Raw genomic sequence first — 17,877 nt, 5'->3', positions numbered from 1 at the left:
TTTAGCATTGAAGCTAGTGACGAGCTCATTGACTGAACCTCTGGACAGGTCAGGTGTTAATGGGAAGACCTGGTTAAAGATCTCACTACTGTGTTCAGTTATACACCGTTTTGTGATCACTGCTGTTGATATATTTGTGTGGGCTGAGATTTTACTTTCAAAGAAAACACAGTAATGATCAGACAGGCCCACATCAGACACAGTAACCTTTGAAATGCTCAGGCCCTTGGAGATCAGTAGGTCAAGAGTGTGTCCTCTATTATGTGTGGCCTCTGTTACATGCTGAGTCAGCCCAAAGTTGCCCAGAGTGTTACTCAGGTCTTTAGTCCCTTTGTCCTGAGGGTTGTCCACATGGATGTTAAAATCCCCAACAATAATTACACAGTCGAAATCAACACAGATCACAGACAGCAGTTCACTGAGGTCATTAAAAAAGTCTGTGCAGTATTTGGGAGGCCTGTAAACATTAAGAAACACAACTTTGGATGGAGCCTTCAGCTGTAACGCCACATATTCAAAAGACTGAAAACTTCCAGGAGATAGCTGCTTACATTGAAATGATTCATTAAATAAGACGGCAACCCCTCCTCCTCTCCTGCTCACCCTGGCCTCACTGATAAAACTGTAGTTAGGAGGGGTCGTCTCGATGAGAACAGCTCCACTGTTACTTTGGTCCAACCAAGTTTCAGTTAAAAACATAAAATCAAGGCTGTGCTCAGTGATTAAATCATTAATTAAAAATGTTTTCCCAGCTAAAGATCTAACGTTTAATAAAGCCAACTTAAGTGTTTTAGAGGTATTATTTGCCCCCTCGTGTTTGGGAGCAGTCTGTGGCACACAAGGTATGTTTACTACATTTAAAGATCTTTTAGAGTGCAGCTCTTTGTGTTTTGACCAGGCCACACGTCTCCTTCTGTCACCTAAAAGTACAGAAATTTTGAAACCTTCTAATAAACAGGGTCCCAGCTTCTCCTGGGAAAAGTCACCACTGTCATAATCCTCGCAGCCCGGACCCTCCACACATCACACATCAGACTGCGGAGACAGAGCATGAAGGTGGTAAGGAGGAACTAAGGGCGGCGAGGCTGCGCAGTGTAACTGTTGAGGGCGGGGCTCGATGGCGAACCTTTGGCTGCTCTGGTGGGGGGTTAATGGGGGACAAAAAGGGATTGGGCCGGGGGGTAGATCTGAGCCCAGCATTGACCCGCTCCATCATCTCCTCAGTGAATTTCAGGTGTGGGGAGGAGGGAGAAAGGGAGGGGGAGGAGGGTGATGGCCTGTCAGGGGTTTGGGGGAATGGGGAAGGTCGTGGTCCCTGGTCCTGGTCGTTGGTGTTGTTGAGAGAGGTGGAGGCAAATAGGGACCCCTCTTCTTGCCTCAGATGTCTCTCCTTTCTGAGGCTCTTCCCGGGTGGGGGCAGATGGAGCTCCTCCTCAAGGTTTCTGCTGGGCTTTGTTTGTTCTTGGAGTACTGTTTGTTCCTCTTTATTAGATAACTCCTCGTTTATCTCAGCCTTGGCACCAAGCACAGATGGATGACGTATGGAATAAAACAAGTTGGAGGTGAACAGTTTCACCCCTGACTTGTTAAAATTAAATCCATTTGCTTTAAACAGATGCCTGCGTTCCCAAAAAATATTAAAGTTGTTGATAAAATGCACTGAGTGGTCAGTACATGCTGATATAAGCCATTTATTCAGTGCAAACAATCTGCTGAATCTCTCGTCTCCTCCTCTGACGGGCGGTACAGGCCCACTGATGAATACAGCTGCATTCAGAGAGTTTACAGTATTTAATAATCCAGTAAAGTCCCGTTTCAGAATCTCCGACTGTTGTTTGGACACATCGTTTGACCCTGTATGCAGAACAATATTTGTCACAGTTGGGTATTCATCTGCAATCTGAAGAATTCTCTCCTTCAGGTTGTTGACCATATCCTTAGGAAAGCAGAGGACTTTAGTGTTCTTACCGCACATCCTTTGTAACAAAAACAACAAAATGAATCGGTGTAAGTTAGGATTTTACAGGTGTTTCTCTCTGAAAACAGTGTGGCAGTTAAAATAAATGAGAGGAGGCTGAAGGAGACTCAGAATGCTTTACTATAACCGTGAACTCATTTGTTAGAAATAGGTGGGGACTGTGTGAGGTCCTGAGGCCTGAATCTCAGTTTGGAGTATAGGATTTTTCTGCACACCATTCAGGTCAGCTGTAGTGCAGATTTCAGGTTTATAGGGTGGAATAGTTTGGAATAGTTTCTCCTCCGGATGAATCCTGCCTCCACCTGAGCTGTGAGAGATATCTCTGATGATCCAAGGTGGAGAGAGTTGTAAGCAGCATGTAAGAACTGATGATCTGATGGTCAGACAGATGACTTTACCTTCCTAAATTCAGTCTGATGTTTGGTCATAGTTGATGTTCAGTTATGGTCAAATAATAGAAACTTGCCACTGTGTTGAAAAAACCTTAGAAACACCAATGTGCATGTAGGCAAATGCATGACCGATGCACTGTGCTACTTAAATAAATAGCACTGCACCACGGGCATTAGAAACATTAGAATCCTTTTTCAGTCCAATAAAAACAACGTAGGGATGTTTGATTGGCCTTCGGTCACAAACATAAGCACCGGTTGAGTGTTTCCAGTCATTCCAGCGTTTAAGAGATGATGGAGGGTTAATCCTCCCACACGTGTTTAGTTAAGATGTTTAGTTAAGCGCATCTAAACACACATTATGTTAAGAGCTTCTTAAAGTCTGGGGTTTTCAAATAATGAAGTGTATTTAATTTTGTGTAAGCTTTGCTTTGAGTTATAAATAACAAACATAAGTATAAATAATACAACTAAAGGATTTATGCTGTGAATGCTGTGGAAATGAAGCTGAGACTATGAGATGATCAGATTATTTCAGATTATTGTGTAGTTAAAAAAAAAAGCAGATAAACAATTTTATAGAGCCAAAAGTGCCTTTAAAGATTAAAAAAGAAGAGAAAATTTGTTTTTAATTGAATTTATTTGTTTTTAAATTGTATTATAATGTGTTCTAAAGAAGTATCACTCCTAAGAATGTCTTTAGAACTGATATCGTGTAGATGAGCACCCCCAGTTTCCCCAGCAAGAGATGCGTGGAGCCTCTACTTGAGGTTGAAGTTTCTCCCAGAGCTCTCTCGTGGTCTTGTTCACAAGTGAGACAAGACGGAGATGGAGATCAACAGATGGACTGGTGCATAAATCCAGTTTTCTGTGGTGAAGCGAGAGCAGATTAAGATCACAGATACAAGTGTTGAAAAGGCTCTGAAGAGAGGCTGGGCTCACCTTTAGAGACAGGACTCAATCACTCAGGAGGGGCTCAGGGTACAGCTGTTGATTCGTACACATCGAAATGAGCCAGTTGAGTTGGATCAGCCATGTGACTAGGATGCCTCCAGGACATCTCCTAGATTAAGTGTTTTGGGCTTGTCCTACATGCTGGAGGGATTATGTCTCTCCACTGGCTTGGGATCTGAGTGTCCCCCGAGAAGAGCTGGAGGAGGTGTGGGCATTTCATCTCAGACTAATGCCCTTTCCAACCTGGCTGGAATAAACGATGGATGGATGGGCATGGATGGAGTATCCTAGCCTCAAAATGCCTTTGAGAATTGCAGATAAGAGCTACAAACAAAGGAAAAAAGAAACACTTGAGCTAGACTTTTTTTGTTTGTTTGATAGACTAAAACAATGTTGGTTTAACTGCAGTCATTTTTGACAGTGTTCCTCTTTGTTCCAGGTCAAAACACTGAAGACTAATCCACCTCCAACTCCTCAATCTGGTCAGTGAGTTTTCGTAAAGCCTTCTAAATTACACTGTAGTGTGCGGTATCTCATCCAGGACTAATTTTATTTAACTTAACAGTAGGTAGCAAGCTTATATCTGTATTAGAGGCAGGCTTATAAAGACATGCTAGATCAGAGGATTTTTACTCATGTGCCACTTTTTCTTCTTCTCCTCCACTTGCCCAGTTTTTAACTCTTTGGGAATCACCTTAATAGTGTAAAAATACAATTTTATGTCTGTGAGGCTGTTGTCTTTGGTATTTTCCATAGTTTTAATTAAAGAAATGAGAACAAATAGTGTTTTTGTGACCGCTAGTAACAAAGTGTCCAGAGATACAATTTAGAATTAGTGCTTTACTAAATTATCTGTTATATGTCGACACGACACACATCATCCCTTGAGTTTTGTATATTTATGCTTGACTGACTCATAGGTCAGTGTTAGTGTTGGCTTAGAAAACAAACAAACAAAACATGAGTGGAAAAAGCAGCAGATTTAGAAAGGAGAAAATATAATAAGTAATTGTTGTAAATGACATAAAATAATCATTGTGTACATGTTAAATCTATAAAGTGTAATTACATTATTTGTTCAGTGGGTTTCAAACATTTTATGACACAGAAGAAGAAGAAGTTACCAATAAAAAAAACTTCCAAGTCACCAGATTTTCTTTTTTTCCTTTTAAATTAAATTTGGGAAAGCAGCCAACTAAAATACGCTCTAAGGAGTCCAGATGAATTTACAGCCAAGCATATATAATCTGCCCAGTTAATGTAATTTAATATGATGCTAAGAGGAAGTCCTTGTTGTTATGAGTTGAAAATCTTGAAAAGCTAGTTTTTCTGTCTTACTGTTTCAAATATGGTTTTCTTCCACACAGACTGCTCAGCACCACCGCTAAAATCAAAGAGTAAGCCACTTCCAGCATCAGAGTCCACACCGGCGACGACCTCTGACCTCTGTACACCCACACCTTTGGTTCAGACCAGCACTCCTGCACCTTCTGCTCCAGAGCAGTCTTCGCCAGAACCCGGACAGGAGGAGACGGCACCAGCCGATGTCGACGCCCCTCAACCAGATGACGGTAAAGCCGAGGACATCAAAAAGGACGGAGCAGAGTCAGAGGTTAGTCAGCTTTACTTTTTTTACGTACAGTAATAGTTAAAATTGTTGCTATGCAACAGCAAAGTCCTGCTTTGTCTCCTCAGGGTGAACCATCCAGCCTGGACAACAGTTTCTCCTCCATGAAGGACGACTTGTCACTGTGTGACGACTCACTTTTACCTACGAGGAAGATCATAGGGGATCGAGGAGGACCGGCTTCCATGAAGGAGAACATATGTCAGGTGAGCTTTCAGCAGTTTAGTGACAAAAAGATCCTTAGAGATGTGTCCAGAAACTCCATAAGAAAAGGTTTCATTTTAGCAGTGATAGATTAGAACGCTACTTGTGTCTTTACAAGAAGCTCTACAGCCACTTCTCTGCTGCTACTGCTAGGGTGAAACCTGTATTCAAACATTTTATCACAGCTTCCATTTCTGTTCAGTTCATTACTTTATGGTTAGATCTAAACAACATTGCCAGACATTAGATGTTGTCCTCTAAAAACTCTGAAGCCTTCATATCCACCTCGCAAACCATGCATACATAAGACGTAAAGTTCCCTCTCTCTGAGTCATTCTCATTATGGTATGATCTCTGCTCAGGTGTGTGAGAAGACCGGGGAGCTGCTGCTCTGTGAGGGTCAGTGTTGTGGCGCTTTCCACCTACCCTGCATATCTCTGGCCGAAGCACCGAAGGGGAAGTTTGTCTGTCCAGAGTGCAAATCAGGTATAAACTTAACAGCTGTTCCCTGATGTCAGTAGAGCCTATAATTTAATTCTTGATATGTGAATTTTCCAAATGTAAAAATCACTACAAAATGAAAGGTCACACTGTAAAGTCTAATCTAAATATCCAAGCGTTTGGATATTTCTTCACTCCCCATGTTGCCTTAATCCACAAGGGGTCACCGCAGTGGGCGGACTTTTATTTTTTATTTTTTGTGTCTTCGCCCGGGATCAAACTGGGAATCTATGTAAACCACTACACATAGACCACTACGCAAATTTATTTATTGTTATTATTTATTTTAGTTTTCAAAATTTTCTTTATTTTTGGTTTCAATTTTATTTCTGTTTGTAAGACTTTTTAGTCTGTTTTGGCAATCATTAAATAATTATTATTTTTTTATAATTTTGTAAAAAAAATGCCTGTCATGTTTGCCATTTTATTTATTTTTGTTCATACAATGGAAAAACGTTTCCAAAAATTTGACATTTTTAGTATTGAAATCATGTCTAGCATGGGACGTTTTAAACAAATAGTTCACAATTAAAAACAGATTTAAAAAGAATTGTTAAAATAATCATAGTTTTATTAGGAATTATAGTTTTATTTATATATATTTTCCCAGTCATTTGTGTTCATTGCATTCTGGAAGCGATTAGAGGGAGAATTGAGGCCACTTGTTATCTGCTGTTTTCATTTTGTTAAATTAACATGAAGATATATATTTTTTAGGTGATCATTTAAACCTGTGACTTTTCCTGTGTCCAGGCATCCACACCTGCTTTGTGTGTAAAAAGCGCGGTGAGGATGTGCGGCGCTGCATGATCCCTGTGTGTGGGAAGTTTTATCACGGCGAGTGCATCGCCAACTACGCCCCGACCGTACCCGTGAACAGAGGTTTCCGCTGCTCCATCCACGTTTGCCTCACCTGCTTCATCGCTAATCCCAACAGCTCCAACATCTCTAAAGGTAATCAGAGGACGCTCAGACCGCACCTTCGCTGTAATCACCTGTCTTGCACTGTGGCATTTACTCTCCTGTTTATGTCTGCAGGTCGGCTGGTACGCTGCGTGCGCTGCCCGGTCGCCTATCACGCTACAGATCTTTGTATGGCAGCGGGCAGTGTTGTACTATCCAACAACAGCATTGTCTGTCCCAACCATTTCACCCCCCGCCGCGGCGTCAAGAATCACGAACACGTGAACGTCAGCTGGTGCTTTGTCTGCACTGAAGGTACAGATGCTAAAGGAAACTCCAGACCACACTAAACTGGTTTTGTTGCCGAGCGGTTTCCTTCACCTCAGATTTATATTTTAGTTCACGTTATGGTTACGAATTACAGTCAGGTGGAAAATAAAGTACAGGTAAGGTTTTATGTGTCCGGATATATTAACAAATCATCTGGTTCTCACGAAGTATTTTACGAACACCAACATGTGGCATATGTCACTGTCATTATTTATTTAACAAAAACTGAACCAAAATCCAGAATTAGTGTATGAAAAACTTAAGAATACCTTTTATTGTTTCCACAAGAACTAAGATTTTTGTTTAATTCATCATCATCGTTGTTTCAAAGGCTAGAGCTGAAGACCAAATTTCTGCTCTAAGGTAGACTTTCAAACTGTTTCAAACTGGTCCAAAAACATGCAAAATCCACTGGAGATGCAGCCTCAACAGGCAGAAAAGCGTTTAGTGAAATACAGTTTTAATACATTTAAAAACATGGACAAAATTGAAGTAAAATAGACATAAAGCACCCAGAAAGGGTTAGGCCATAGACTAATTTGGACATAATCAAAGACCCAAGGCTCTTGGGAGCTCTCACTTTTTAGGAATGGAAGTTCCCAATTTTGGTCTGCTCTGGCAGGTGTTCTGGAAAATTTGGTATTTTCCAGTGTCTCCTTGTTTACTATCCCCAGTGGGATAGTGCCACAGAGTCCAACAGACTCCCACAAAATCACCACAGAGTCCCGCAGACTCTGTGGTAGCCAAGCCAAGTAATGATCTTAGAGAAGCAGTTGTTACTGCCTATCTGTCTGGGAAGGGTTACAAGTAGATTTCCAAACAATTTAAAGACCATCATTCTACGGTGAGAACGATCATTCACAAGTAGAAACTGAACACAGCTGCCAAACTTCCCAGAAGTGGACATTCCAGCAAATTTACCCCAACGTTAAACTATGCATTGTTTAGCAAAACTGCAAAAAGCCCAAGAGCTGCATGTCAGACTCTCAAGGCCTCACCTGAAGTTCTTAATGGTACAATTTGAAAAAAGAATGAACAAGTATGGCTTGTTTTGAGAGGTTTGTAGGAGAAAGAACATGGCACCACAGCTCAGTTTTCGCATAAGTCGGATCTGAACAAACCACAAGAATGTGAGGTGCAGAATTGGGCAAAAACCAAACAAACCAATCAGCTTAAACATCTTATACCAGCTGTCAAGCACGATGGTGGAAGCGTGATGATTTGGGCTTGTTTTACAGCAACAGGACCTTAAAGTCATTGAGCCAACCATAAACTCCTCTGTATACATACAGAGTACATATAGGACTAAATGTGAGATCAGCCGTCTGACAGCTAAAGCTTGGGTGAAATTGGGGTCATGTGACAGGAAAATGATCCCAGGCACAGCAGCAAATCTACAACAGGTCCTGCAATGTCATACTCAAAGTCCAAACCTTAACCTGATTTAAATACTGAGACTTTAAGAGAGCTGTGCAACAACTGAACCTCAATGGACTGAAGCAATGTTGTAAAGATAAATGAGCCAAAATTTCTCCACAATGATATGAGAGACTGATAAGGTCATACCAAAAACAATTCAAGTTATTGCTACTGAAGGTGCCTCTACAAGCTACTGCATTATGAGTTAACTTTGTTTTTTGTTTTTTTACACACTGGTTTTTAATTTTGATTTTGTTTATGTTAAATTATAATTCAAATAAGCTAGGAAACATTGTCATAAACATAAGTGAATTGAAAAAGGGCGTCCAAAAACCAAAGCAGTAAGCTAAAAGAGGCTGTAATGGCCTGTGTGAATATTTCAGCAAACATAAGCAGCCAAACTTCACAAAGACACTAAAGATGTACAGTATAAATGATTCATTGATGAGAGGTTAATTCAATGCTGTCCCTCCTCCTGTGCTCCAGGGGGCAGCCTACTCTGCTGTGAGTCCTGTCCTGCTGCATTTCATCGGGAGTGTCTGAACATCGAGATGCCCAAAGGCAGCTGGTACTGCAACGACTGCAAGGCCGGGAAGAAGCCTCGCTATAAAGACATTGTATGGGTCAAAGTTGGGCGCTACAGGTCAGCTATGACCCACAGAGTCTTTTAAATCGGAAAAGTCAGACACACGTCATCAAATCCTTTATTCTCCCATTTTCTGCTCCATAAGGTGGTGGCCGGCAGAGGTCAGCCATCCCAAAACAATCCCAGAAAACATCCAGAGAATGAGGCATGATGTCGGCGAGTTCCCTGTTCATTTCTTCGGCTCCAACGACTACCTGTGGACCTACCAGGCCAGAGTCTTCCCTTACATGGATGTGGACGCCAACAGCAAAGAAAAGATGGGGAAAGGGGTTGATGCGACCTACAAAAAAGGTAGGCAAAAGTAAAATTCGTCCTTTGATCGGTTTGATATCATGGTTTGTGTTTCCGATCGCTGACTTTTGACGTCCTTCCTCAGCTTTGGAGGAGGCGGCTGTGCGGTTCCGTGAGCTGCAGGCGGAGAAGGAGCTTCGGCAGCTTCAAGAGGACAGGAAGAATGACAGGAAGCCTCCTCCATACAAACACATTAAGGTAAAGGAGGTGCCTTTACTTTGAAATCATGCTGTTGTCTTTTAATGCTTTTATACTGCACATTTCTTCTTCTTCTTCTCCAAAAGTTAAAAGACATCAAATTGAGCTCCAGACTTTGGTCTTTAATTGCGTTTTTAATTAAGCTAGACTTTGTTTTAAAGTGAAACATCTCCAGCTGCTGTGACTTACCCACTGTTACTTACTGAAACAAAGGAATTCAAGCTTTTTCATACGTGGTGTCAAATCATTTGGACACAGAGCATTAGTGTACTTAAACCACAAAGAAACTGTAAAAAGCTTTCTTCATAAGTTGACTTAAACAATGAGGTTTGATTGTAATGCTCAGTGATGAGTGATGCACACCCTTCTGACTCATTCAGGTTAATCGACCAATAGGAAAGGTTCAGATCTTCACTGCCGACCTCTCAGAGATCCCCCGCTGTAACTGCAAGAAGACAGATGATAGTCCATGTGGGATGGACTCCGAGTGTATCAACCGCATGCTGCTCTACGAATGCCATCCACAGGTACCGAAACTCCTTCATCACGCTCATGCACAGCTACAGATGGACTATGTTGCCAAAAGTATTCACTGACTGATCCAAATCATTGAATTCAGGTGTTCCAGTCACTTCGATGGCCACAGGTGTATCAAATCATACAGACTGCTTCTACAAATATTTGTGAAAACATTTTTCAAATTTTAATCCAGTTAGTTTGGTTTAATTTTTTTCTAGAATTTTATTGTACAAGGTCCAAGTGTTTTTACTTATTTATTGAAATTTTCTACATTCAGGATGTTAAGAAATGCGTTTAAAAATCTACTATGCTGCCACCAATAGCTGTACTTTACCAACTGGAGTTTAGTGGGGCTAAGACGTAATAGTTGTATTGCTCCAGATCTTCTAAAGTTGAATCGGGATCTTTAGCGGCTCCCTGGCTGCCTGCCCTGGACTTTGCAGCCAGGTGTCGAGTATCTGACCGAGGCCGCTTCTTTACTTGCAGGTTTGCCCGGCGGCCGAGCGGTGCCTCAACCAGGCGTTCACCAAGCGTCAGTACAGCCAAGTAGAGATCTTTAGGACGCTGTCTCGAGGCTGGGGGCTCCGCTGTGTCCACGACATTAAGAAGGTAACTGCAGTGCTGCTGCTGTTGCTGCTGAAATTCCCATCATAAGCCGGGAGTGAATGATCCATGTTTCCTGTATGTGTTTGTTCTCTCAGGGTCAGTTTGTGAGCGAGTATGTCGGGGAGGTGATCGATGAGGAGGAGTGCAGGTCGAGGATCAGACACGCTCAGGACAACAACATCTGTAACTTCTACATGTTAACTCTTGACAAGGTACGGCTCAGAGCCACGTGTGTTTTTAGGGTGTTTTCACATTAGTATGGGCTCAAAATGTGGTCATAAATATTTTGTACTTGTAAATCAGTTTTGTACTTGTAAATCAGGATTTGTATGTGTAAAAAGAATTTGTGTGTGTGTGTGTAAAAAAGATTTGTATGTGTAAAAAGAATTTGTGCGTGCGTAAAAAAGATTTGTATATGTAAAAAGAATTTGTGTGTGTGTAAAAAAGATTTGTATGTGTAAAAAGAATTTGTGTGTGCGTAAAAAAGATTTGTATGTGTAAAAAGAATTTGTGTGTGTGTAAAAAAGATTTGTATGTGTAAAAAGAATTTGTGTGTGCGTAAAAAAGATTTGTGTGTGCGTAAAAAAGATTTGTGTGTGTAAAAAAGATTTGTGTGTGCGTAAAAAAGCTTTGTGTGTGGACTTAGCCAAAAAACCCCTGCAAGTTACAAGTACGCATTTTGACCCTATTTTTCTTCTTTTCATCTGATTGGTCAATGTCATGTCAATCACAAATGTAACAATCCAATCAGAGAACAGATGGGTTTGCCTGTCGGAGGGGCACTTTTTTGAACTGCAGGTCCTTGAAGGGTAATACAGTTTGAAGCTGGAGGATCTCTATATAAATATCCGATAGCAGCTAGGTCCGCTAATTTTCAGCAGCTGTTGAAAGGATAAAGTTGTGGTATGTCAGTGGTTAGAAATACCATTATTACTTTAGGATTAGTTTAACACAAAGTCAGGGCTGACCCGGGACCATTGCTGTGAGTCACAGTGTGCAGCATAAAAGTCCTTTCACATCGGAAGCAGGATGTGCTGCTAATGCTAACTAAAAGCAAAGGATCCAGAATTTGTTGCGCTGGCTGCTGAGCTCTGTGGGTTTTTGCAGCAGCTCTACCTGTACTAGATGCACCTGCTCCTTGTCGTTTCTGTCTCTGATTTTATGTCCTCTACAAGAGTTTCTGGGGTTTTTTTGCTAGTTCTTCAAATGTTCAATAAAAACCTGTATGCTAATTCATAAGGAAGAAAGCTTTGTAATGAAGACTGTCATTTCCAAAACACTGCCCGCCCCCCGCGGTCCGCAGCGCTGTTGAAAAGGCTGTGGAAGTCCCTGTATTAAACACGTAGACCTGTGACACAAAAATCACCAAACTCGGACGACCACAGACTGTTTTCCTTCGTGGTGATGAAGGAAAACGCTGGGTTGGCATGTAAAAAGGCATTTATTCCCTTCAAAGACCTGCAGTTCAAAAAAAAGCGCCCCTCCGACAGCCAAACCCATCTGTTCTCTGATTGGATTGTTACATTTGTGATTGACATGACATTGACCAATCAGATGAAAGGAAGAAAAATAGGGTCAAAATGCGTACTTGTAACTTGTAGGGGTTTTTTGGCTAAGTCCACACACAAATCTTTTTTACACATACAAATCTTTTTTACACACACACAAATCTTTTTTACACACACACAAATTATTTTTTACACATACAAATCCTGATTTACAAGCACAAAACTGATTTACAAGTACAAAATATTTATGACCACATTTTGAGCCCATACATTAGCCTGTTACGTTCAGTTCACTTGTGCAGGTGTGTACACATTAATCGCAAAACAACCGCACCAAGACCCTTCGGAGGAGGGGGTCTCATTCAGTTCCTAACCGATTCATTTATGGTGTGAAAGTGATCAGACCTCAACCAACTACCAGGTGAACGTTGGAAGTTTAAATTAACATCTTCCCGTAGCCACATATGTTTTGCATTCTGGGATGCAACAGGGTAACTTCGATGTACAAAGGTCTGTATGGGCTGGCAACCAGCTGTAAAATGTAAATTATCGTTTCATCATATCTTCCCTAATAACTGCGTGGAAAGAAACCAAACCACAGGAAAACACTTCAAGTTTACAGACCCATTAACTAGGGCTGTGCGATATGACCAAAATCTCATATCCCGATATAAGACATCTATCGTCCGATAACGATATAAATCACACAAATGTAACATTTTCTGTAAATTCTGTGAATCTCGGGCAGCTCGACTTGCGTGAAGTGTTTCCAGCAGGGCGTCGTGTACCCAGAGTCCAGTGTTTTAACCGATGCATGAAACAATACATTTTTAAACATTTGTAAACACTCTGCATCCTCGTTCACGTGATTCAGTTTATTTTGAAAAGTCTCGACAGGATCTTGAGCTTTATTGTGAAAGGTTTATGTGGAAAATAAACAGGCGGACATGCGATGGTTTTACCGTCGTTGTTGCTAACGACAACGCATAAAAACAGGCGATTGTCGCTCCGTAGTGTGGTTATATTAAATATAAGAGACAGAGAGAACTTTAAGAAATTAATATAGCCACTACAGTGACCATCAAAATCATGAAAAAATATTGCCGCAAACAGTTTATTTTGCGACACCACGAAACAAACGATAGCGTAAAATGAAACGATAGACGTTTTTATATCGTCATCCGATACATATCGTTATATCGAACAGCCCTACCATTAACTGATTTGGACCAGAGTAAATGAACTATAACTGTGAAAACGCTGTTAATCTCAAGAGCAACCCTACTCAAGACTACAGAATGCACTAACTGAGGTTTTGCAGCTACGTGGCCGCTCACTACATGACATTAACTTGTCAGTTATTATGAATGTGTGACAATCATGGTGGCCATGTTGGATCAAGTGAATAAGGCCGCAGTCTCATTGGGTCAGAGCTCAGTTAGTGGCCTCCCCAACTTTGCCTAGCGACCCACCTGTTGTTAGGGAAAATGTGTGTTACCCAGTTGTTTTGATTGCTGCAGTCACCCATAGAGCGACATACTTCTCTACAAACAGTGCAAAGCTGTTTATAGACAAGTCTACAAATGGCAAGGAGCCATTGCCAACCAGCCAGGGAAGATATATTTTCCTCTGTCAGCTGATGGTCATATCACCTTCAGTATGGAGCATGATTCTTTCAGCTCGTTATGCACCTCCACGTGCTTCCAGGTGTGAATGACAGCTGCTGGTAGTGTCGCTTTTCTTTTTGAGCGAGTGGTTCTGATTGAAGTTTTTCACCTCACAGCTGGAGGCAGATATATGATTACAGGAATCTCTATGATAATTCACTGAAGGAACACAGAGTTCTGGGGAAAAAAACACCAGCAATCCCTTTGTTTCTCTTTCAAGCTCCTCTGTTCCTGCTTTGTTTAGTTTGTGCTCTATGCTGCAACGTGTCATTCAAGAGAAGACTGCAGCAAGTCCGGCTTGCTTCACGCACAAGTATAGAGGATAAAGTGGTCGATATAGTTCTGAGGAGAGATAACAAGTGCATTAACATTAACCAAGGACTTGAGCCTTAACAGGGAACACAGGAGAGTCAGAATAATTTAAAGCGGTCCAAATGATGGTTTAAGAAAAAAAAAAAACAATAGCAAACTGCCACATGGTTAGATTAAATCTAATTAAGATCTAAAATTATTCACTTACACAGAACAGCTTTGGAGTAAAGACTCTGAACATGAATGGCTTTCCTACATCTCTTGTTTCCTGCCGTCTCTTTTTTCAATCAATACCTCCTGATAGGTATGAATGCGCTTCTAACGAAATCGTGTGTTTGGTAGTTTTAACCCTGTTACCAGCACTAGATGCTTTCTTGGCACTTTGGAAATTTCATGGCCAGGCCTGTGTTTGAGTACAGGTTATAGCTACACCTTCAAACTAGAGACCTATACAGTAATTAAGTTTAATTTAATTTCTTGTTGGATGACTTTGTGTTTTAGGATCGGATCATTGATGCTGGGCCGAAGGGGAACGAGGCACGCTTCATGAACCACAGCTGTCAGCCAAACTGTGAGACGCAGAAGTGGACGGTGAACGGTGACACCCGGGTGGGACTGTTCGCTCTCATCGACATTGCCGCAGGTTCGCTGCCTCTTACAGATCTGAAGATAGAAGTTGTTTCTATCTTGTTGTTTGGTGATGCCAGCAAGCCGCTCTCACTCATTTGTGTTTATCCTTTCAGGCACAGAGCTCACCTTCAACTACAACCTGGAGTGTTTGGGCAACAGGAAGACGGTGTGTAAATGTGGAGCATCAAACTGCAGCGGCTTCTTAGGCCTCAGGCCAAAGGTGAGAGGAGGGACACGCCACAAAAATTAATAACGACCTGTGTTTGTTTGGGAATAACCTACTCCTCTGGTCTCTGAACCAGAACAACCCCCCGCCTGATGATAAAGATCGCAAGCTGAAGAGGAGAGGTCACGGCAAGAGGAAGAAAAAGGTGGTGTTGACCAAAGAAAGGGAGGACGAGTGTTTCATCTGCGGAGACGGAGGACAGATGGTGTCATGTAAAAAACCTGGATGTCCCAAGGTTTACCATGCAGACTGCCTGAACCTCACCAAGAGGCCTGCAGGTCAGGGACTTAATTTATTTTGGATTTTCTCTAATGCACACAATATCGCCCAGTTTTTATGAAAATAAAATATAGAATGGTCCCAAAACAGGTCTCTTCCGCCAAATGTTTATTACAGCTGGTGGAAATGTTGTTGTGAATATGCATTGTGGTCCTGAGTGAAATAAAGATTCCTAAATGTTCTTGCGTTTGTTGTAGGTCGGTGGGAATGTCCGTGGCACCAGTGTGACATATGCAGTAAAGAGGCTGCGTCCTTCTGCGAACTGTGCATCAGTTCCTACTGCTGCCAGCACCGTGACGGCCTGCTCTTCATCTCCAAACTGGACGGCAAGCTGTCCTGTAGTGCCCATGACCCCTGCGGGGAGCCGCTAGAAGCAGGGGAGATCCGAGAGTATACATCCGAACCCACACCCCTCACCTCAGGGCTGGGCATGGCGGTCATTCCCTCCTCTGCTACTAACACTACCTGCAACGTTAACCCGACTGCCAGGAGGGCCTGGGACGTAAGCACCGGTGCCGGCATGTGCGCGTCAGAGTCCTTTCCTGCTTTTTCCATCCCAGTACCTATCACTATTCCCGTCGCAGCTCCTGCAACGTCGCCTCCTCCCAGTAGTTCTGATGCTCCCAGCAGCCCGCACGTGTTCGACCTCCCCCACTACTCGCCCATCTCCTCATATGAGGAGGAGAGGGATGTCTTAGAGGAAGACCTGTTGGCTGAAGAAGAGGAGGAGGAGGAGGAGGAGCTGTTGGAAGAGGGTGATGCAGAGAGGCATAAATCAGACACTAGTGAAGACGACAGAGAGACGGTAATGGAGGAGGAGGGGGTCGAATACCTGGAGCTCAAAGATGAAGAAGAGGAGGAGGAGGAGGAGGAAGAAGAAGAGGAGTGACGCACAGAGGATCATTATTTACAGAGTCAACAGAGTCACTACAGTGAGGAAGCACATGGAGGTTACTCAGTTACAGTCACTGTTAATGTTCAGTATTCAGTTGGATGTATGGAGGGCTTTTAGGAGAAAACTACATTTAAAAAAATAAACAAATTGTGAGGTTTATAAATAAAAAATATAATATAATATAATTTATGTATACACTGACACACATCCAACAATTTTGCAGTTTATTTATGCTTGCATTACATGTAGTTTTTACCCTGGTAATCACTCCCTACCTCCATCCACACACCTGCTACGAGTGCACAAAAACTATCCGAACCCGGGACATCAAACATGAGACTTGGAAACACATTTCATCTTTTTTTGTTTTGTTTTCTCACGTGTTTGTTGGAGGTGTAGGTCAGGTGTCCTATAAAGCTTTGTGCAGTTAGAGGCAGATGTTTTATGCTAGAAAAGAGAGTCACAGCTGGGCTCGGTTTGTGACTTCTACTGAGTTAAATCGGGATTATGTTTACATCCGTGCAGTTTGAGGCCGTGTCAGAAAAACATTGTATTTGTCTAGAATTAAACTAGCTGAAGTTCTCTGTGTCCTTTTTAAAGCTTTTCTTTCTAATCTGAACACTGTTGAACCACCACAACCAACCAATGGAGTTAAACTCGCCCTTGTGGTCCAGTTGTCGGGACGCACGATGCTGGCAACACCTGCCACAAAGGCCCGAGTCAACGTACACACAGGACTCCATAACCTGGAAATATTAATTGTTGCTTACATTAAATCCAGTCTCCTCTCCATTTCCAGTTCTTCATGATGACTCACATCAATTAGTTGGTGCTTCAAGATCCAGGACTACCGGTGAAGATATGACAGGCTGCCTGGAGTAGTCTTAACCATGCCAACTTTGTCTTTCCTGGTGTTGTTGGGAAAAACAAAATGCAGTATAATGGAATCAACTGTTTTTTAATAGATGTAGATTTGGTTTGCAGCTACAAATAGACTCTAGATTCGAACATTTCATGCCAAAAAAAAAAGATTAACTGTTTGAAAGTTAAAGTGCGAAAGATTTCATGCCATCCTGGGACGTTCAGCTCCACTGTTGTTGGACTGCAGGCTCACGTCGTCCATCAACTAATGGTGTGCAACGCGAAATGAACGCTCAGCCTTGCCCTTGCAGTCGGAAAGAAAAGGTAGCACTCAGTTGGCTCCAGTGTGTGTGCTGTGCTCTGTAGTCATTATTTATTCGCTGGTCTGTGACGCACAAACGGTGACGAGGGAGGGAGGGAGAGCGGCGGGGTCGGTGCCCTCCTCCCTCGTTCTTGACCCCCCGCACTGCTCGGGGAAACAAAAGTCTTTCGGAGGGAGCAAAAACGTTTGAAACGGCGGACTCCTGTCACCACGCTTGCACTTGGGTATGTGTTCTTGCCACGTTTCGCTCCGTCTTCAAGCTTAATATTGTCTGTGTGTTATCTGCCAATGCCTTAGAGTGTATTTCTTTGGAGATATTTTTAAGGAACAATGTCGCCCCTGTGAGAGCCAAGTTTCCCTACTAATGCCTTTTTACAGTTGCCCAACAAGAAATGTCTCATTCCAGTGTAATTATGTTAGATCTCAACCACTGACCTGTCAAAACAACTGCTATATAAATATATAAGAAGACATGAAATAAGCATCTTGTGGCTCGTATCTTTTTTTGGTTTGAGATTAATAATCATAAATCTGAAAAGAGATCTGTGAGATACTTGGATGCTTTTTAAAGCCAATAATGTAAATTTTTTAAATAATTACATTATACCA

The 17,877-nt window shown here is 42.1% G+C and overlaps 1 protein-coding gene across 5 annotated transcripts in view; it reads left to right on the top strand.

Annotated features, from left to right (window-relative positions):
• Positions 1 to 17,754, top strand: part of nsd1b (nuclear receptor binding SET domain protein 1b) — a 40,057-nt gene extending 22,303 nt beyond the window's left edge. For 4 of the 5 annotated variants that reach the window (XM_063485062.1, XM_063485061.1, XM_063485060.1 and 1 more), the window contains 16 exons: positions 3,764 to 3,806; positions 4,692 to 4,936; positions 5,020 to 5,157; positions 5,518 to 5,641; positions 6,410 to 6,610; positions 6,695 to 6,874; positions 8,795 to 8,951; positions 9,040 to 9,245; positions 9,331 to 9,443; positions 9,824 to 9,970; positions 10,449 to 10,571; positions 10,664 to 10,780; positions 14,557 to 14,698; positions 14,799 to 14,905; positions 14,988 to 15,189; positions 15,388 to 17,754. In XM_063485062.1, coding sequence (XP_063341132.1) covers positions 3,764 to 3,806; positions 4,692 to 4,936; positions 5,020 to 5,157; positions 5,518 to 5,641; positions 6,410 to 6,610; positions 6,695 to 6,874; positions 8,795 to 8,951; positions 9,040 to 9,245; positions 9,331 to 9,443; positions 9,824 to 9,970; positions 10,449 to 10,571; positions 10,664 to 10,780; positions 14,557 to 14,698; positions 14,799 to 14,905; positions 14,988 to 15,189; positions 15,388 to 16,079 — 2,937 coding nt within the window. In that variant the 3' untranslated portion in view covers positions 16,080 to 17,754. The remainder of the gene's footprint in view (positions 1 to 3,763; positions 3,807 to 4,691; positions 4,937 to 5,019; positions 5,158 to 5,517; positions 5,642 to 6,409; positions 6,611 to 6,694; positions 6,875 to 8,794; positions 8,952 to 9,039; positions 9,246 to 9,330; positions 9,444 to 9,823; positions 9,971 to 10,448; positions 10,572 to 10,663; positions 10,781 to 14,556; positions 14,699 to 14,798; positions 14,906 to 14,987; positions 15,190 to 15,387) is intronic. The other variant, XM_063485064.1, reaches the window with a different exon arrangement.
• Positions 17,755 to 17,877: the final 123 nt, after the last annotated feature.

Source organism: Pelmatolapia mariae, linkage group LG10_11, assembly GCF_036321145.2.
Source record: "Pelmatolapia mariae isolate MD_Pm_ZW linkage group LG10_11, Pm_UMD_F_2, whole genome shotgun sequence".
Classification (NCBI taxonomy): domain Eukaryota; kingdom Metazoa; phylum Chordata; class Actinopteri; order Cichliformes; family Cichlidae; genus Pelmatolapia; species Pelmatolapia mariae.
This window is presented reverse-complemented; position numbering and strand designations above follow the sequence as displayed.